Source organism: Colius striatus, chromosome 5, assembly GCF_028858725.1.
Source record: "Colius striatus isolate bColStr4 chromosome 5, bColStr4.1.hap1, whole genome shotgun sequence".
Classification (NCBI taxonomy): Eukaryota; Metazoa; Chordata; class Aves; order Coliiformes; family Coliidae; genus Colius; species Colius striatus.
In genome coordinates this window covers 25,463,782-25,485,159 of record NC_084763.1, presented here as the reverse complement: position 1 = coordinate 25,485,159, position 21,378 = coordinate 25,463,782, and the positions used below count along the sequence as shown (strand labels likewise).

Here is a 21,378-nt window from a genome sequence, read left to right as displayed (position 1 = left end):
TGTTTAGTAAGGTGGAGTTTTCAGTTGTTACTGAACTTGGGAGATAGAATTTCACAGAGTTGTAATTTTGACAAAAGTTACCATGTATATCAACAGGATAAGTTTAGGTTACTTTTGGGTTTATTGCTTTTGGTTTTAGTTGGTCTTTGTTTTGACTGAAATTCATGAATGTCATCTGGGCAGATGTGATATGTAATATGTTCTGTAGCCCTCATGTGAACTTGGTGTTACAGAAAAGGTAAACAAGTAGAACTAAATGTTTTTTCCTGCTTAAGATATGGTGGACTTCAGAGACTAAAGATAGACTTGCAAATAGGATTTCTTACTGACATTTGTCATGTAATTCTCCTAGTAATATGTCAGTCATGTGTTAGATTTCTCTAATATCTGTAATTTTGGCAGAGTAGCTGACTGACCCTTCAGTGCAGTACAGCTGCCGCTGTGAAAACTGCTGGAAGAAAGATATTACCTTCTAAAGGAAAATGCCAGTTATGCTTGCTTGGAGACATATTCCATCCTCTGTGGATGCTGTTGATTAGAAAATTAATTATGGTCTCACACTCGCATACTTCATTGCTAATTTATATATGGCAAAAAAAGGAGGTAAAGATTAAATTAATTTTTCCTCAAGGCACTGTTTGCCAGTCGAAGTGTGTTTTGTGCAGACTCATAGGCATGCCCATGGTTGATTTAAAAAAAATATATATATTTGAAAGAACCATGGCTTATTTTGAATCTCTAGAAATTTTGTTAAGAGCTAAACAACTTGGATTTTATCTTTATAGTTTGCTTTTTCTTACTTAGAGCAGCTCAGGCTAGTTGAAACCTGTGGGTTGGTGAGTTCCTTCTACCTCCTTTGCCATCTTCTCTGTGGAAGGAGGAGGAAGACTGTAAAACAATGAGCAAAAGTTGCTACTAAAAAGCTCTAACATTACGTGGCTTCTAATTGGAAGGTTTGAAACAATGCTTTGCAGTATCAGTTGCTATTTATACCTTTATGCCAACCTCCTGTCCTTGCAGCAACATCATTTTTTGTGTTGGTCTGCAGCTGACTCTATAGTGAACTGACTCAGTTCACTGTGACTCTTGAAGGAAATTGGGCTTTGTTAGTGACTGCTGCTGCCTGAGCAGGTCAAAGGAGGTCATAAAACCTGGATACAGCTTCTCAAGCTGTTCTGGTTAGATTTTGTTATTGTGATTGTCGTGGTTTTGTCCAGCTGGGGACAAAGAGCCACAAGGGTGCTCGCTTACTCCTCGCCCTCCTGGTGAAACGGGGTGGGGAACTGGAGAAAAAGGAAAAACCTGCATAGGTTGAAATAAGAACAGTTTAATAGAACAAGAATAAGAAGAAACAAGTTCAGAAAAAACAGTTGTAACAGTAAATGAGGGGATATAGAAAAGGAATGGTGTGTGCCGCAGTTGCTCACCACCTGGGACCTGACACAACCACTCCCAACTGGCAGCCAAACCCGTGGTTCCGCAGCACTGCCCCTGACTAGCTCCCTGCCTATATGTACTGGGCATGACGTCAGTATGGTATGGAATACCTGTTGGCCAGCCTGGGTCAGCTGCCCATGCTGTGCCCCTTCCTACTTCCTCATCAAAGTTAACCTTATCCTAGCCCAAACAAGGACATACCACCCCTTATTCTATACCATCTATGTCATACCTAGTTTCAAAATATACAACATCGAAATACCACACTTCCTCTTCCTGAAAAAAATATGGGCACGCAGAGAAGTATATAATTCCCTCAGTTTATAGGCCATCCCCCTAACGTTTCTGTTGAGTCTATTTAGTCCATAACTTCAGGTCTTCATTCATCATAAATCTTTCGCAGCAGGACAGATGGGGTGTGTGTGTGAGATAGGTCACTGCATGCAGTATCAGGAGTTTGCAACTGGTCTATTTGGTGTGTCTTGCCTGTAATTTGGAGGCACTGATCTTGAGGATGTCACTGGGCACCAATTCACATTCCACCATTCTGTTTCTTGCTTGTCCAGGTCCATCCTTCAGTGATCTGGGTGGTTCTTACTGCAGTGTCAGTGATATGGCATAGAGCAACTATGGTAATGGTGACATACAACAGCAAAGTTAGTTAACACATAATACAATTCATTTCATGGAATTCACACACTATTCTCACCCAAAATCAAATTTCCTTGAGGTACACACTGAATTTCCCCATCCTTGCACATCACCCACCAAGTACACCCAGGTCCCGAGGTAGGACTCACCCAGACTGCTTTCCCTAACAGATCTTTTACGTGCACTACAGGGACTTTATCCCCTTCTACAGTATGTAAAAGTTCCGGTTGGGCAAGGCCAGCTCTGTTCACAGATCCTCTGGAGTTGACTAGCCAGGTGGCCTTTTCTAAATGTGTATCCCAATATTTGAATGTCCCACCCCCCATTGTTCTCAGTGTGGTCTTCAATAGTCCATTGTGTCGTTCAATTTTTCCTGAGGCTGGTGCATGATAGGGGATGTGATCAACCCATTCAGTGTCATGCTCTTTGTCCCAGACATCTATGAAGTTGTTTCAGAAGTGTGTCCCATTGTCTGATTCAGTTCTTTCTGGAGTGCCACATTGCCAGAGGATTTTCTTTTCAAGGCCCTGGATGGTGCTCCAGGCAGTGGCATGATACACAGGGTGTTTGCAACCAGCCGGTGGTCACCTCCACCATTGTGAGCACATGGCGGTGTGATGTAATCAATCTGCCAGGCCTCTCTGTATTTATATTTCTGCCATCGCCCTTCATACCATGTGGGCTTCCACCATTTGGCTTGTTTGATTGTAGCACACGTCTCACACTCATGGACAACCTGTGCAATGGTGTCCAAGGTTAAATCCTTGATCATGAGCCCATTTATAGGTGGCATCTCTTCCTTGATGACCTGAGGTGTCATGGGCCCACCGAGCTAAAAAAACCTCCCCCTTGTGTTGCCAATCCAAATCTACCTGAGCTACTCGAATCTTTGCAGCCTTATCTACTTGCAGGTTATGCAGATGTTCTTCTATGGCCCTGTTCTTAGGTATGTGGGCATCTACATGGAGCACCTTCACAACTAGCTTCTCCAGCCGAGCAGAGATGTCTTGCCATACTGGGGCAGCCCAGATGGGTTTGCCCCGTCGTTATCAGTTGTTTTGCCTCCATTATTGTAACCACCCCCACACAGCATTTGCTGCCATCCACAAGTCAACGTAGAGATAAAGCCTCGGCCATTTTTCTCGTTCAGCAAGGTCTAAAGCCAGCTGGATGGCTTTTACCTCTGCAAACTGGCTCAATTCACCCTCTCCTGCAGCTTCTGAAATTTTGCATAGGGGACTCCACACAGCTGCCTTCCACCTCTGATGCTTCCCCACAAGACGACAGGACCCATCGGTGAACAGGGCATACCACTTCTCGTCTTCTGGAAGTTCCTCGTATGGTGGGGCCTCTTCAGCAAATGTTGCCTCCTTTTCTGGTGATATTTCACTGTCTTCACACTCTGGCCAGTTCATGATCAATTCCAGAATTCCAGGGCAGCTAGAATTTCCTACACGAGCTCGTTGTGTGATCAGTGCGATCCACTTACTCCATTTAGCATCAGTTGCATGATGTGTGGAGGAGGCCCTCCCTTTGAACATCCAGCCCAGCACTGGCAGTCAGGGTGCTAGGAGAAGTTACATTTCTGTGCCAATCACTTCTGAGGCAGCTTGAACCCCTTCATATGCTGCCAGTGTCTCCTTCTCAGTTGGAGTGTATCGGGCCTTGGATCCTCTGTATCCCCAACTCCAGAACCCAAGGGGTTGGCCTTGAGTCTCCCCAGGTGCTCTCTGCGAAAGACTCCAAGTAGGGCCATTCTCCCCAGCTGCGGTGTAGAGCACATTTTTAACATCTGGTCCTGTCTGGACTGGCCCAAGCGCCATTGTGTGTTTAAATTCCTGTTTAATTTGTTCAAAATTTTGTTGCTGTTCAGGACCCCATTCAAAATCATTTTTCTTCCGTGTTACGTGGTAGAGAGGGCACACAATCATACTGTAATTTGGAATGTACATTCTCCAAAAACCCACAACACCTAGGAAAGCTTGTGTATCCGTTTTGCTAGTTGTGGGAGACATGGCTGCAGTTTTGTTGATCACATCTATTGGGATATGCCGACGTCCATCCTGCCATTTTATTCCTAAAAACTGGATCTCCTGCACAGGCCCTCTGACCTTACTTCGTTTAATGGCAAAACCAGCCTTCAGAAGAATTTGAATTATCTTCTTCCCTCTCTCAAGAACTTCCTCTGCTGAGTTGCCCTACACAACAATGTCATCAACGTATTGCAGGTGTTCTGGGGCCTCGCCCTTCTCCAGTGTGGCCTGGATCAGTCCATGGCAGATGGTGGGGCTGTGTTTCCACCCCTGGGACAGTCAATTCCAGGTATACTGAATCCCTCTCCAAATGAAAGTGAACTGGGACCTACACCCTGCTGCCAGAGCAATTGAGAAGAATGCATTGGCAATATCAATGGTGGCATACCATTTGGCTGCCTTGGACTCCAGTTCATATTGGAGTTCCAGCATGTCTGGCACAGCTGCACTCAGCGGCGACCTGACTTCATTCAGGCCACGATAGTCCACTGTCAGTCTCCACTCTCCACTAGACTTTCAGACTGGCCATATGGGACTGTTAAAGGGTGAGTGGGTTTTGCTGATCACCCCTTGGCTCTCCAGTTGGTGAATCAACTTATGAATGGGAATCACTGAATCTCTGCTGGTGCGATATTGCCACCAGTGCACTGTTGTGGTCGCAATTGGCACCTGTTGTTCTTCGACCACCAGCAAACCCACATCAGAAGGGTCCTCTGAGAGGCCGGGCATGCTTTACAGTTGTTCAGTTTCCTCTGTCTCCACTGCAGCCACACCAAAGGCCAACCAGTACCCTTTTGGGTCCTTAAAATACCCTTTCTTGAGGCAGTCTATGCCCAGGATACACGGAGCTTCTGAGCATCTCACAATGGGGTGTTTGTGCCACTCATGCCCAATTAAACTCACTTTAGCTTCTAACAGGGTTAGCTGTTGAGATCCCCCTGTCACTCCAGAAATAAAAATGGATTCTGTCCCTTTACAGCTTGATGGCATCAGAGTGCATTGTGCTCTGGTATCCACTAAAGCCTTGTACTCTTGTGCGTTTGATGTGCCAGGCCATCGGATCCACACTGTCCGATAAATTCGGTTGTCCCTCTCCTCCACCTGGTTGGAGGCAGGGCCTCCCTAGTACTGGCCATGGCAGTCATTGCATACTTTTTGTAGAAAAGAGCTAGAAGTCCCCTCGAGGGGATCAGAATTGAGATCAACCCTTCTATTCTGCCTAGGGCGCTGCTCACTGGAAAGCGGAGTGGCATCTTTCCAGGAGAAATTGCTTCTTGTAACCATTTTTCACCATAACTCCTGTGCCCTTAAGGCCAAAGTAGATTGCCTATGCCACTTGTTCATGTTCTTTCCCTGGTCCTGCAGGTAAGACCACAAAGCACCTCGTGGTGTGTGCCCTCTATGTTCCCTCTCTTGAACAGAGGGACATCTACTAATAGCTGAAGTATGGACTCGGGCAGGTGGAGGGCAGGACATATCTTCTTTGAATTGGCAGAACTCTTGTGACTTTTATCTACAGCTGAAACAACAGCCTGTAGGGAGGAAGACAGACTTTCTTCATATTGCCGAAGTTGAACACCCATTTTCCCCACCATTTCCCCCTTGCCTTCTTTCCAGGAGATGACTGCCAATGAATTAGCATAAGATGATGGTGCACTTTGCAGAAATCTTCGCCACATAGACTGTGTGCACTGGACCTCATCTGGGTCTGTTGGTGACTGCTCATTATAAATAATTTCCAGCACAGCTAACTCCCTCAGGTACTGGATACCTTTGTCCGTTGTGGTCCACTTGCCTGGGTGGCATATGGTGTCTTCTTTGAAGAATCTTCTTTCCTTCACACTTGACAAAAGTCTTCTCCAGAGGCTGAGGACTTCTGTCTTTCTTCCAATAGCCTTGTCAATGCCGCCATCCTGGGACAGAGAGCTCAGCTGTCTGGCTTCCCTGCCCTCCAAGTCCAAGCTGTGGGCCCCATTCTCCCAGAATCAGGGCAGCCAGGTGACAATGTGCTCACTGGGGTGGCAGCTGTAATCCTTTCTTGCTTCTCACAGTTTGCTCAGGGACAAGGACTGGGTGATTATCTCTGGCTCTGACTCTTCCTCCCGCTCCCGTGATGACCCTGGTTCATCTTCATCCCTCACAAGGCGAACTGATTTTTTTGTGTATTTCTTTTTCTGGACAGGAGCAACTGACACTGGCACAGATCCTCTGATTCAGAATCAGTGTCTGCTATTGGAGTTAGGGCAGCAACAGTGTCAGTTGCCTCGGTTTGAATAGCCGCAGTTGTTGCTAGGGTGACATTCCTAATCTGTACAAGTAAAAAACTCTTCCAATACCTGTTCATATTCTCCTGTATGTCAATCCCTCCATAGCTGCCCAACCTCATAACAGTCTGAAAAACAAATTTTGCAACCCTACCCAAGAAAAACACCCTACCTAGAGGACAGAACAATAAAACCATGATGGCTGGAACATCCCAAGTGTATTCTGAATTGTCAAAAGCTATTGCAGTTAACCTGAATGAGCAAGGGAGGATGGAAAAGATGAAAAAATTGTGTCCCTCCATTTTTCTCTTGAAGTGAGTGTCATTATTGTCACTACATTCTGAGAGGAAATGTCCAAGTTGCAGAAATGACAACCAAGTCATGTACAAGTACTGGCCTAGCTCCATACCCAGTGATACAACCGTACCATAAGCCAATAACCAGTATATCAGAATGAGTGCTTTTGTCCCTTTTCCAAAGGCAATAAACACTATCACAGAGAATACATAGTTCATATGAGAAAATATTGACCAACACCATGCAAGCATATAAATCAACATTGTGACCAGCAACTTTTTAACTAATATCAGAAATGTACACAGGAAAATTGTTTCAGACCGCTCTGTCTTATTTCAACTTTGTGGGCCTCACATTGGGCATCAAATAATGTGGTGGTTTTGTCCAGCCAGGGACAAAGAGCCATGAGGGTGCTCGTTCACTCCTCCCCCTGGGAGAGAGGAACCAGAGAAAAAGGAAAAACCTGCGTAGGTTGAAGTAAGAACAGTTTAATAGAACAACAATAAGAAGAAACAAGTTCAGGAAGAACAGTTATAACAGTAAATGAAGGGATATACAAAGGGGATGGTGCGCAGTTGCTCACCACCCGGGACCCGACACAACTGCTCCCGACCAGCAACTGAACTCCAGTCTGACTCCAGTTAGTTCCATAGGTGTAGGGATCAGCAGCCTGTGCTTATCTTAGTCTGTCTTGAGTTGCAGATGAATTATGACTACATGTGGGCTTTTTTTTTAAAAAAAGCCAGCATGGTAATAAATAGTAAGTGGCAGTTGCAAGTGTCATGGAAATTGCAGTAATTTTATTCTGTTTTAATCTATTAAAGGTAATTGCAGTTCAAGTTAGGGAGGATTTTTTTCATAATTTTTCCTTCATAGGTATAAGTGTGTTAGCAGAGTGCCTGGACTGTCCAGAACTGAAAGCCACTGCAGATGACTTTATCCATCAGCATTTCACTGAAGTTTACAAGACAGATGAGTTTCTTCAGCTTGATGTTAAGCGTGTGACACATCTCCTGAACCAGGATACATTGACAGTGAGGGCAGAAGACCAGGTGAGATCCCTGTCTCATACCAGAAAAGCATTGAACTGTCTTTTTTTAATCGTGAACTGGTTTAAAATGTATCTCACTTCTGATGCCTACAGTATATGATGCACAGAGTGCTTGCTAAATTATAGCATAAAAAGTGCATCCTAGCTTGATCAAAACCAACTATTAATGAAAGTCCAATTTGCAAGTATGACTACTATATGTATTGTTTCCACACACTAGGAAGAAAAGTCACAAAGGGGATAAGCAAAACAGTTTCCTTTATCAAAGTAGCTATAGGGCTTCTGATTCACAGAAGTAGGAATTGGAAGGGACCTCTAAGAATTATCTAGTCGAACTCCCCTGCAGAAGCAGGTTCACCTAGATCAGGTCACTCAGGAATGTGTCCAGGTGGGTTTTGAAATCCTCCAGAGAAGGAGACTCCACAACCCCTCTGAGCAGCCTGTGTCTAGGCTCTGTCACCCTCACAGTAAAGACATTTTTCTTTAAGTGGAACTTTCTGTGTTCCAGCTTTTGTCCATTACCCCTTGTCCTATCACTGGATACTACAGAAAAAAAAGTGTTGCCCCATCCCCTTGACATACATCTTTTAAATACTTGTAAGTATTAATGAGGCCTCCACAGTCTCCTCCAAGCTAAACAGCCCCAGTTCCCGCAGCCTTTCCTAATAAGAAAGATGCTCTGGTCCCCTGATCCCCCTGCTGGACTCTCTCCAGAAGTTCCTTGTCCCTCTTGAGCTGCAGAGCCCAAAACTGGACACAGTACTCCAGATGAGGCAGAGTAGAGAGAGAGGAAAACCTCCCTCAACCTGCTGGACACACTCTTCTTGATGCATCCCAGGTGCTGAATTAAGTTTGATAGATCATAGCAGTTGCTCATAGATTGGGGTTCATGTGCTATCAGTGAAAGTGAACTACTTCAGAGTGGTAAGCAAACTGCACCTTAATGGTTATATGTTTCCACCTGAGTATGATCTCAGTCCATTTCAGAAAGGAATTGATGTCTGATGGAACATACACTTGTACAAGTTCAGCTTCAGGAACTGATGGACTTGGAAGCAAGATGAACAAAATACTGAAAGTTAGATAACAGTGATGGATTGATGGAAGATCTTTATTTAAGGGAGTGGACACAAAAACGTTCCGGTGGCTGAAAGTAACCTGGAGTTTCACTCAAAAATTGTAACCTGTGGTAGAAATGACATTCACAGCTTTCCCACTTGGAAAACTTGATTCAGCTTATAGCACAGCCATGGACACTTATTTGCCAGCTCCTCCTTCCTACAGCAGGAAAATTGGAAGAATATAGGTGTCTGCACTGCAGCCAAAAGAGATGATTGCAGGACAGTTGCAGCTGTTGGGTATATCTTATAGCTTCACAGTCAAATCTGTTGAAAACAAACTGACATCTTGCTTTTCTATCTATGTTGTTCTGGTGCTTGAACCAGGCAATTTAAGTTTGTTTAGGTCATTATGAGACTTATACCTTTGAAGGGCAACACAGAGATCTCACAGTCACTATGTATAGCCACTTAGATAGAAATGGATATCTTTCTGACTGTGAAGCTTAGCTTTCACAGAATTAATGTGTTTTCTTCAATGTATCTGTTTCAGTGAAAAGCTTCAATGAAAATAAGAATTACTAAGAATGGGGGATAATACCAGGTGATTAATCTGATAGTTGACTAGTTAAAAGTATAATTACAAGTTATGTTACAGTTCAATGTTCTTGCCATGTACTGGGAAAAGTTCAGGTCACAGGATAACATTCTCAAAGCTGGAAGTGTTATATGGCTTGCAGCCAAAATGACACTTTGGAATTTACATTCTTGAAGTTGTGTTGGTAAGATAGGTTGGCATGCTTTAATTTGGCAACAGTGGTAGAGGTTTTATATAGGCAGCACAATATAATTAAAATTCGTTAAGAAAAGTGGTAGTATGAAACTGCAGAAGCTTGCAAGTGATAACTATAGGAATCTTATCTCTCAGGTTTAATGCTAGAAAGTTGACAGTAAAACATACTTACATCTATCAAAAAAAGGAAAGTAGCTTTAATTACTAGCTGCCCTATTTTTATGATATGCAAGTAACACTTCTGTTGATGAAGGGATACAACATTCCTCTCAGTCATTCTTTTGAATTTCCTTAGCTGTTAGAATTGAGCCTTAAATATTTCAAAAAACATCATTACTCTCCCTTGCTCTCTGCTCATTTTGCAGAATTACAACTGAGGTGGTTTAGCAGTTCTTCAGAATAACTGTAATTCTGCCATTAAATGTCTTTCTACATTCTCAGTCACTCACCACTGACCACTGTGATCAGTTACAACTACAGGAGTAGGTACTGACTGTGCCATCACTTGTAATGATGTTGACACTGACTCTGAAGTGGCAGCATAGTAGATAAGTTTGCTGTGTTCAAGAGTAGCATGGAAGTGTCCTAATAAATAGGTAATACTGGATTTTTGTTTCCTTCCTTCCTCACCCTGAGGACAATCATTATTAGAGCAGATTGCTAGGTTACCTTCCCAGTTCTGTCCTCCCTACCCTCTACGAAAACCTGTTATCTTTTTCTGTAAAGAGGAGATGGAGAGAATGCTCTCTGATATATTTATGGTAGTCTGCAGCTAAAAATTAGAATTTAAATGGCCCCCTAAGACATAATAGCAACACTATGATATGGTAATGAAATGATTTGTCAGCTGGGGAGACTAGATGAAGCAGCAACTATTTCAACACTTCTGGTGAAGGATTACTTGTGGTATGGAACTTGAAGCATACTAAGCTTACCCTGATACAGAGGCTACCCACAGAAATGTGTATTGTAGATTCATGCTTCCCATATGGAAGAGAAAAAAGTTAAACAGCAGAAGTAGTGGGTTGGTTTGGTTGGTTTTTTTTTTTTTTTTTAGTTTTTAGGTGGGTTTTATTCTGTGGTTGTCTTTGTTTTATTTCATATCTGAGCATTGCCTTTTTGAGGGGTTGGTTGTTCTCTTGGGGTTTTTTTGGGAAGATGATGATGGATCCCCACACACTAAAATGGTAGTGTAAGTTAACCTCCAGCAGTAGGAAGAATCAATTTGGAGCATTAAGGTTTAGCTATTTGTCTTACTGTGTGGTGATGTACCTTATCTTTTCCTTCTCTTGTTTAAGGTTTATGATGCAGCAGTCAGATGGCTGAAGTACGATGAGCCAAATCGCCAGCCGTACATGGTTGATATTCTTGCTAAAGTCCGATTTCCTCTTATATCAAAGAACTTCTTAAGTAAAACAGTTCAGGCTGAACCTCTTATTCAGGATAACCCAGAATGCCTTAAAATGGTGATCAGTAAGTTGACTTCTAGCTAAAATCTGTAATGCTCTGTATAATTAAAAAAAATAATGTGGAATTTTTGAAAACTGTTTGCTTTAAAATGCTCTGGCAACATTTTCACATTAAATTTGTCTGACTGTGTTCCCTCTAGGATGTTGTGTTGGTTGAAGTTGGATTGGCAGACTATCATGTAAATAAAACCCACTTTATGTAATAGAGTGTGATTTTAATTTCTTTTATCTTGGCAAATGACATGAACTCCATGACAAGTAATGGAATGGAGAGTTTTGTCAAAGAGTCATTAGGGTAACTGGAAGTGTTAGGTGTGCCTTTGGGACAGGCTAGTAGCTTCAATACTGTTTATGTTCGTACATGAATTAATAAAAGAAATGTTACCTGTCAACATTTTGAATATTGTAAAACTTCCCCAAGCCAATTAGAATGGTTAAGCATATGTTGCACTATTTTTATCTCTAATATATACTGACCATTGAGCCTACACACTGTTGCATTCTCAAGGTGCAGATGAGGAGGGAAACAAGCTTCCCTTTTGTTGTTAGACACCATTTGTGAAATTTTGGCATCTTAAGAAAGAAAAGCGAGGTGTTGATAAATGTTTTGTAAAGATTTTTTTTAATTTGAGTAGTGATTAACTACTTGGCTTCATTTTAGTGTAGAACTAAAAAATGGGTCACAACTGTTTTCTTTCAGTCTCAATGAGCCAGGTTCAAATTAACCTAGATGTTGGTAAGTATTTGCTGACCATTGACATCTCAGTCTTAGCTCTTGTGTTACAGGGAGTTGGGTGCATTGTTTAAGAAATAAGGATTTTTGTTTGGTTTTAGTAGCTTGTAATGTCACTAAAATGTTTGAAATGTTTGTGAGGAGGATGATTATTTTTTTTATACCAAATGTAACTAATATTTTGCATTGTCAAGCTAATAAGGGTTTTTCATGAGGTACAGGGTGCTAGAGACATCCTCCTTATTAACCAGAAATTGAGGGTTGAGGAGGTAGGCATGGTTGACTCTCATTGCATTCACATCCCTTCTTGTAACATCAGTGTTTAGGTTGCCAGTTCTGATGCCTTTCCTTTTCTTTGTGTTTGCTTTCTTTTGCCTGTTTCAATGTGACAAACCTAGTTTCTAGTTAATATTGGCCAGAGAGCTGTTCAGTCAATTGATGAATCTGTATCCATGTCCTGTTTTCACATGGAGCAGGCAACTTGAAATAGAATTTAAATCTGGATATATGCTCCCATCCTCACATGCTGCTGTGCATTCTTCCCTTTTAAATCAAAGCTTTATAGGTATAATGTCAACATTCAGTTTCCCCCTTTTCTCTCCCCTTCCTCTTCCCTCATCCCTGCCTCTCAAACATCACTTTCCATTTATGAGCTACACTACAAGCAAGTTGTTGTCTTCCTTCCAGGTGGGATGCGATACCACCTCCTTTCCCCAGAAGACAGAGAAGAGCTGGTGGAAGGTACGCGGCCGAGAAGGAAAAAACATGATTATCGCATTGCTTTGTTTGGAGGCTCACAGCCCCAGTCCTGCAGATATTTTAATCCCAAGGTAATCGTTACCTCAGAATGCATTAAGATTCACTGTTTGTAATCTTACGCCTTTTATTTACTGATGATACTAAGACAAAGTGATCTGCAAAACGGTATTAGGAAGGATGTGTTCTTTGCCTCTTGGGTATACAGTTGGAAGAGTACGGTTAATTAGATATTTTCAAGTCTATATACCTAGACCTTTTAATACAATGATTGTGTGTTTGTTTATTGACAATATTAGATACAGAATTCTGATAAAGCCATCTGAGTTGAGAATTGATTGGAATTAAATGAAAGGTCATCAAAACATCAAGCAGTCTGTTAGGAATATATGGAAGTCTGTATGCATGTGCATGCACATTGAGAATAACTCAAAGCAATTTCCTTTTATCACAAATTAAATTATTGGCTCAAATATTAGCATAGAAGCTGGTTTTAGAGTGTAAGGTGGTTTTTCAGTGGATTTATTATAAGTATGTGGCCGCTTCTAAATCCCAATGGTTCACAATTTTGTTAGTTCTTAAGAGTATATAAGGAGAAGAATTGGGACCCAAATATTTTCTAAGTGGAATAGAGTAAGTTTCTACAATAAGAAATTTAGATATGGCCAATTTAGAGCAAGTAAGCTTTGCCTGAAATTTGTTTCCATGATTTCTGAATAAAATCAAGCCATAGGAGTGGTGTATATTTAAGCTGCTCAGACTAGATGGTCTAGAAATACCAGCTGCATGCAAAAGGATTATCCATACTCTATTTTGCCAGGCAAACACATGCAGTAATACAAAAGAGTTGCTACGTAAAGGTCAGGGCTCTCAAATTACAAGACCACATACATGTAATATTTTGTTATAGAAATTCTGGTTGTTCTGACTCAGCATATTAAATGCTTGTCATAATTTTGAACAGTTTTGTGCTATCTGTGTGAGGTTTATAGTCAATGTGAGCCCTGTCAAATCTAATTCAGAATGAATGAGTCTTTGGGATGTGTTCTGAACTCATCATTCACATTCCCTTATGTAAGATAAAATTGAAACTGCCTTCTTTGAGCACCACTCAAGTCTGGAGAAAAAACTACCACCTTTATTGACTTAGTTTGAGAGACTTTTTGTATGTATTTTTATTGGGAATTCCAAATTGTTAAGTAATGGCCAGAAAGAAACTTTGATCTGATTTCCTTCTGAGAAAAGAAAGGTCAGAACATAGTTCCATACGTACATAAACTCAACAAAGAAAGCAGTACTCCCACTGTGAGCCAGAAGGTGAAGGGAACACAGACAATAATTCTTCCCAAGGTCTGATTTGGGGAAGCCTTGATCAGGGCATTCTCATCGTTTCCAAACAGTTACTTGGTTTGGGCATTTTAACGAGTTGAAATTCACCCAGTATGCTTCCTTTTATCAGAAGGAAATCGGATCAAAGTGTCTTTCTTTTACTCTCCAGTTATTTGTGTTGAGACAAAGCTGTTTTTTAGCTAGGATGGAAACTAGCTTTGCGATTTACTGTCCCAGTCATTAATTGGCCATAGTATTATCCACACTGTGTTCACGTGGTCTCTTTACCCTAACTGATAGGTTAAGTTCCTTAAGTGCCTAATGTCACTGGTGGTCAGAACTCACAAGATGGGGGTTGTTGCTTTACTACTCTTTAGAAGGCTCTCCCAGTTGTTACCATGTATGTATTTTCTGAAAACTTAATCTTATTTGAAAAATAATAATCTTGGTGCATGATGAGTGGGAGCAACAGGCAGAGACTTCAAACTAAAAGGAAAATGATGTTTGTAGTTAGGTGATCTTCAGTCAGATCTAAAGTATAATATTAAAAATAATTCTATTTTGTGGACAAACAGTCATATCTATGTAAGTCTACATAAAGCATAGGATAAAATAGCTCATTTCTGTCATAGACTATTTGTCCAGGTGTAACTAAGAAACAATTGAGTATGAAAGAAATTTTGCAGAACTGCCTCTTGATCAAATTCTATAGCCTTGCATGTGGATTAATGGGGGAGAAGGGTGGGGGGCAGGGAAATAGAAGGAAAAAAGTAGGTAATTGGAAATCTTGATTTCTAACAAGCATGTCTTCCTTGAATGTTTTCGTAGTGCTTATTTGCTTTCCTGAGTATTCTTAGCTAGCCTGTTGTGTCTCGTTGAATAGCTTTTACTTACTTCACTTCCAGCTCTATGCTATTTAAATGTCCTTTTCTGGATGTTTTGCTTCATTATCTGAGTTTGATCATTAACTATGTGACATTAGCTTATTAAATGCAACAAACCAAGGATCCAGAAGCCTTGTTGGATTAGCATCATGTGCATGTGAAATGTGTGGGATGTCAGGCTCCAGTGCTGCAGAGACTGTATCATGTTTAACTCTAGTCTCATCAAAAGATGATGGGAGTGTCACAAAGCAGACAATTAAGGTTGTGTATGTACTTTTGCAAGGTTAGGACCTTGGGAAAGAATTTAAGTTATTTGTCTGTTGAACTGATGGAATAGTGACTGAGTTCTTTTTCTTTTTTCTCTTTTCATTAAATTCAGTAATTTAAATGAATTCTTACATCAGCTGAAAAAGAGATGTTCAAAACAAAGGTTATGATTCTCCTGAAAATATTTTCTCAATTGTAATATAAATTTCAATAATTCTAACACTATAAAACTAGTGCAAAAATTTTAATTTTCACTAATTGCTTTGCATGCAAAATTAGTCTCTAATGTTGATCTTCGTTTCCATGTCAAAAAGGATTCTTGAAATAAGAATGGATTGGATACCGTGTGTTATTTGTTGAGACTGTTAGCAGTATTCCTTTAAGTCTATATTTGTTGTCTTTGCATTGTAAATGATTTTTATTGATGCATGTACTTCATCAAGAGAACAAAATGATGCAACAGGACAGATGCAGATGGGCATAAAACTTGTGGAACAATCTGGCACTATTTTGGGTTTAGAATACTACTAGAAATCCTCAATGTTCTGTTATTGGTGGTGGGAAGTATTTTCTTGTGGAATTTTCTTTAAAAGCTTCTCCCTCCCCCCACCCCCACCCGATTGGGAGTAAAATAGTTTTTGTTTTATGAATTTTTGATGGAAAGTTACACGTAGCTTTATAGGATTCTGAGGCAGCAATATATTTATTCTTTTAAAATTGCTGTCTCTGGTGACCAGAAATGGCTGGAAGGTTTAACTTCCAAGTGGTGCAAAATCCAGCAATAGCAGCTAGAAAGTAACAGTTGCCTGGCATCACTATTTCTTGATGATTAAGGGAACTAGCATACCTTTTATGAAGACAGGGCTATAAGTCAATAAGCTATCAGTGCAGAGGTTGACCACATTAGGCATGTCTGCTGTTTTCCCTGACAAACTTGGAAGAGGAGCTATCAACTGAAAACAAGGGAAAAGTCTTAAACAAAAGAAGGTACTTTTTCTCATGGTTTATTACAAGCGCTGTTCTTGTCATAGGTTTTTGTGGCTGCTAGGAGTTCAGATGTTTTTAATAAGGGATTAAATAAATTCATGAAAGAGGAAAAAAAGCCTTCCAAAAGCTATTAAGTGCAAATACACAGCTTCTGCCTCTAGTGTCCTGCATCACAGTTGGTTGAAAATGAAGACCAGCAGGCAACATGTCGCCATATGTCTATCTTGGTCTTTCCCTGTTCAGTACCTCCAAAATGAGGCTTGCCACTGCCCAGGGCTGTGTGGATCTTGACTGTGACAGACAGCAATGCTTCTGCATAGTTCTTAAATGTGTAAAATGCGTAAGTTGAAGTTAGTTCTATTTGGTGCAGACTAACACTGAAGAGCGTTACAAGAGAATGACCTAAATTGCCTCCTGCTGAAAGAGGAGGATACTGCTGAGTATGCTCAGGTTATGACTTTTGACTTGATAAAGTGTGGATGAAATGGTAGCTATGTACTGAAGCCATAAAACTGGGTCAGATCACAGCCTTCTAACAGAAAACAACAAGATTTTTTGTAACAGTGCCAGAAGATTGATCTAGAAAATATGTTGATCTTGCACAATGCACTAAGACGTTTTCTTAAGATTTATGCAGCTATTTATTTTGCCATGCTGTAGTATGGCTTTCCTTTCTAGGATGCCCCAGGACCTGTTTCTCACCATAAAGGGCCACATGCACCTGCCAGCTCTTCTTGATATGGGGGATGCTACAAGAAAAGATTGTAAGATGTTTTGGACTATAACATGCCCTGCCTCTTTCTTTGAACCCCAATGTAGGAATTGCTGTTCTGCCTCATTGACCAAGGTGTTTGATGTCCTTGCTAAGAAATTGTAATGATGTAACGTCTTGTGTGAAGCATTCCAGTGAAGGTCATTCAGCAGGTTGAGCTAGACCATCCTGAGGTGGCACAGATAACAGTTAAGGTCCCATACTTTCCTGTTCAGTATAGGATACAAGCTATGCTCATGGAATATGTGAGATGCTATTACTCAAGAAGTGTTTCTTGTGCTGTATGCTATCCTGGTCTGCCATCAGTTGCTGAATTTGGTGTTCTTAAGGCTTTGGGTAGCTTTTCTGCCCATATTTGATACTCACTGGTTTTGCCACTCCATGCAAAATCAGTTTCTAGGCAACATGACTGCCAGTATTTGTGATGGAGCATTTCTCTATTTCTTATGCTATCAACTGTGGATAGCTATAGATCATTTGTGTTTTGTAAATTCTGTAAATAAGCTTCTAGTTGTCATGGTAATAAAGTATGTATCAGAGCTTTTTAACTGAGTTGCTTGTCAATTTGGATATTATCTTCTTTTTTTCCATCGCCTTTGTATGGTGTGGTCTGTATCTTTTTTTTTAGAAAGAATCTGTTACTATGTAAGATGTCTTTTTCTATTCCTATAAAAGAAAATGCAGTCCTACTTATTGAGCACATGCACAGTTTCTGACGTGATAGCAGCAGGAGGTCAGTTCCGTTGGGGAAAAAAGTGTCCATTTTTCAGGGAAGCTATACTGGGTGCACACAAGGAATGAGGAATTAGAAATTCATAATGTCATGGTCCATTGCAGCTAACTATGTCTGTGTTTTAAGAGGATTTTTCAAGAGTACGCCTGAGGAGTATTCTTCAATAAACGGTATTCATGTTTGTTTTGAAAAGGAACTTTAAAAGTGACTGTATCTAAATCTGTGAAAAGCTCTATTTGAAAAACACTCGCTGTGCAGGTAAGTGTTATAATCTATTAGACATTACTTGTTCTTTGTAATGCAGGATTACAGCTGGACAGACATCCGATGTCCCTTTGAAAAGCGCAGGGATGCAGCTTGTGTCTTCTGGGACAACGTAGTTTATATTTTGGGTGGTTCCCAGCTCTTCCCTATAAAGCGAATGGACTGCTACAATGTGGTGAAGGATAGCTGGTATTCCAAGCTAGGACCTCCAACACCTCGAGATAGCCTTGCAGCCTGTGCTGCTGAGGGCAAAATTTATACATCTGGTGGTTCAGAAGTGGGTAAGACACTAAAAATCTTTAAAACAAACCAAAAAAAAAAAAGCACAAAGAAAGATGCTTGGAAACTTTTCTGGTTTTTGCATGACTGTTGAAACTGTACACTGCCATGTTAGCCTAATGAGTTTATTTTCCCATATTTAGGATTTTATCCTCCCCACAGTCCAAGAACCTCTTTTTGTTGTGTCTTTAAATAGTTTCAGTGATTGAAATAATATTTACATTAGCTAGAGCATAAAGTACGCTGCAACTCTTAAGAGTTACCTAGGGACAAGCAAACTTAAGGAGTCCCACTCTGCTCTTACCTTCCTTGTATAAATCCAGAGAACTCCATGTGGTTTAAAAGTTTCTATGATACATGGCCAAAACAGATGCATTTTGACAATGGCATTCCTTGTATACAGCATACGTTGAGCCTAATAATGTTATTTTAAGGAGAAAAAAAAAACTGGAAAAAAAGCTTTTGAAACTACTGTTTGGGGTGCTGAAGCTGTACCTGACCCTGTAATGGAATTTGTCTTCTTTATTTTTTTCTGTCAAATGACAGAAGTTATATTCTGTTAGTTTAGTTATTCTGTTGGTTTGCTTCAGTAAATGGAGAAATACTGCTTTCTTTAAATGTTACTACTTGGTAACAAAAGACCATCGGGTTGGGTTTTTTTCTCCCTAGAAAGCCTAGTGGGTGATTTATTGCTATGGTGTTATAGCAACATTTTAAATCTTACTTTGTTTAAGTCTGTTACATCATCAAGGAGAAGTTCATATGTAGGTCTGCTATGTCCATAAAAATACAGGGCTTTAAAAATCTATGTTCTGGGGGAAAAAAAGAAACCAAACAACAAAACCACACGAAAACCAACCAATCGTCCCTCAGCAAAAAACAAAACCACAAAAAACTCAAGGGATAAATTTTCTAGTCGATCTAGAAGTTCCAGTAGTTCTGCTTTGCTGCAGAGGGAAGTGAGCAGAGTTAAAAAGGTCGTAATAGATGCTTAACATTGATAAATCGCTTAATGGGAAGTCGTGAGATCCAAGTCACATCTGACTTCTAAATATTTTAAGAGGTCTCCTGTCGCGGCAGAGACAGTTCCCGGCCGCCACCTAGTGTGACAAATTTGAAATGGCACCTTTCTCATGACTTGAAATAGGCTTAACTAGAGGCTGCATTGGGAAACTTGGAACGCAACAAAATCTCATCAGTTTTCCTAGTTTCCCACATGTCAATTCGTGAGGGTGTATGAGACAAACTTTGATTGTATAGTTTATTTTCTAATACTTTGTAGTCAGTACATGTAGGAATGTAGGAAATTTCAGTTCAGGAGTTTTCTTTTAAATCTACCCTTGCATTACTGCAGAGTTTCACTTTGCTTTCCATAAATCTTATTCCGGACAGAATATTTAAAACCAAAACTTAATAATGGAATTCTTTTGCCTGTCCTTTTTTCTTCCTTGGAATCCAGTGAACACCGCTCATTTGGAAAAGTCTGTCTAGCTTGAATCTAGTATTTCCTAACTCGAAGCAGGCAATTATGTAAAACAGTTAATTAGAGAAAGTGCTGCACTGTGTTTAGCTCTAGAGAAATCTGAAACGGTATGGTTTTTGTACTGACTGGAGAGTTTAGAAAACAAATTACTGTGCTAGTCCATTACAGAAAAGGGGGCTCATTTCCCCTTTTGGAACTGATGGGAGTACTGCTTTGTTTGCAGTAGCTAGCAAAGTTGGGAAGCTAAACATCCTAAAGCTTTCCACTATATTTAGATTCAGGAAAAATGTTTAACATTATAGTGACAGCACGCTGAAAATAGAAGTTTTTACTTCCTTAGCAAAAGACATTAAAGACAGTTCTTTATTTCCCACAGAGGAGAATTTCTACAAGTTCAATAAGGATGTGTATTTACATCAAGGAAAAAATATGTCCTGTTCAATACAGTTCTCTCTAATATTGAGAATTACATGGTAGGAGTAAGCAAACACACAGCTTATAGAAGACTGCTCCTGTATTTTGGATCTGGAAATGTACTGTTTCGAGGGTTCAGATCACAAGATAGTAGTGAGTGCTGCTAGTATGACACAATTTTTAGAAGTAGAAAGCCATGGAAAAAAGAGACAGAAGAAGAGTTCTAGGTAAAGACATCTACTGAAACAAAGGGGATAAGGATCCTGGTTATTTCCTGAGAAAACTATATCTAGTGTTCTCTGCTTTGGTTCAGCTAGTTACCTGAGCACAAGTGTTTATTACAAGTCTTCATCTGTGTTCATTAGAAAAATTGCTTTTGATTTCACTAAGAGTTTTATTGGCCCTTGAGGAAGGAGTACAGAGACCTCATGCTACCAGAATAGAAGTATCTGTCAGTCCCCAGGAAGAAAGTAAAATGGTGTGGGGTAGCTGTTTTGTGGTTGCTAATAATTCAGGATTATGTTATGACATAATCAAGCTATCTGATTCCAAAGGCAACAGCTATTCTGGGAATTGGGCAAACCACATTGCTTACAGAAAAAAAGACTCACATGAATCTGTGCTAAGTTTACAAAGCTGCTTTCATCTTCACACCTGAAAGTTCAATATATTTCCAAGTAGCAAGAGTAGCATGAGATGATGATGATATGATCAGCAATTTATATACATCTCTGTTCAGTTTTTTTGCCTCCCTTTAAAAATCTGCATAATATGGGGCTTTTTAAAAACACAAATAGCAGTTTTTTAAACTTACTTGCATATTTTTGAACAAAAGAGTCAAAAGAATGACAAGTATGTACTCTCTGAATAGTCCCAAGTTTCAAGTTGGGTTAGCTTTGTTTTTGGAGGAGGGAAAGCAGCTTTCCCTTTCCAACTAACATATATAGCCATCAATCTGATAATTACTTTTAGAGTCTTCTCTTGAGAGACAACCATAAAAATTAATGCCACTTTGGTGGGTTTCTATTTTTTCAAGGAAATTCTGCACTGTATTTATTTGAATGCTATGACACAAGAACAGAGAGCTGGCACACAAAGCCCAGCATGCTGACTCAGCGATGCAGCCACGGCATGGTGGAGGCGAATGGTCTCATTTATGTGTGCGGAGGAAGCCTGGGAAACAATGTGTCTGGGAGAGTCCTAAATTCTTGTGAAGTTTATGATCCAGCCACTGAAACGTAAGTATTGTGTCAATTCTGGTAATTTTTGGCCACTTGTGGCTTTACTCTCTCTGTAAATAATGAAGATGAATGGGAAGAATTGCATGTGGTAAGGAATTTTTCTGAGTTAAGCAGTAATAAATTAGTTTACCTAAAAGGCAGATTTTCTTAAGCAGCTTTCTTTGTGTCATTTTCCTAATGCTA

At 40.4% G+C, this 21,378-nt stretch overlaps 1 protein-coding gene across 2 annotated transcripts in view; it reads left to right on the top strand.

The window, feature by feature from the left end:
* Positions 1–21,378, top strand: part of KLHL7 (kelch like family member 7) — a 32,243-nt gene that overhangs the window by 6,863 nt on the left and 4,002 nt on the right. Inside the window, exons 5-9 of one of the 2 annotated variants that reach the window (XM_061997369.1) lie at positions 7,559–7,734; positions 10,883–11,057; positions 12,474–12,616; positions 17,819–18,059; positions 20,991–21,192. In XM_061997369.1, coding sequence (XP_061853353.1) covers positions 7,559–7,734; positions 10,883–11,057; positions 12,474–12,616; positions 17,819–18,059; positions 20,991–21,192 — 937 coding nt within the window. The remainder of the gene's footprint in view (positions 1–7,558; positions 7,735–10,882; positions 11,058–12,473; positions 12,617–17,818; positions 18,060–20,990; positions 21,193–21,378) is intronic. The other variant, XM_061997370.1, reaches the window with a different exon arrangement.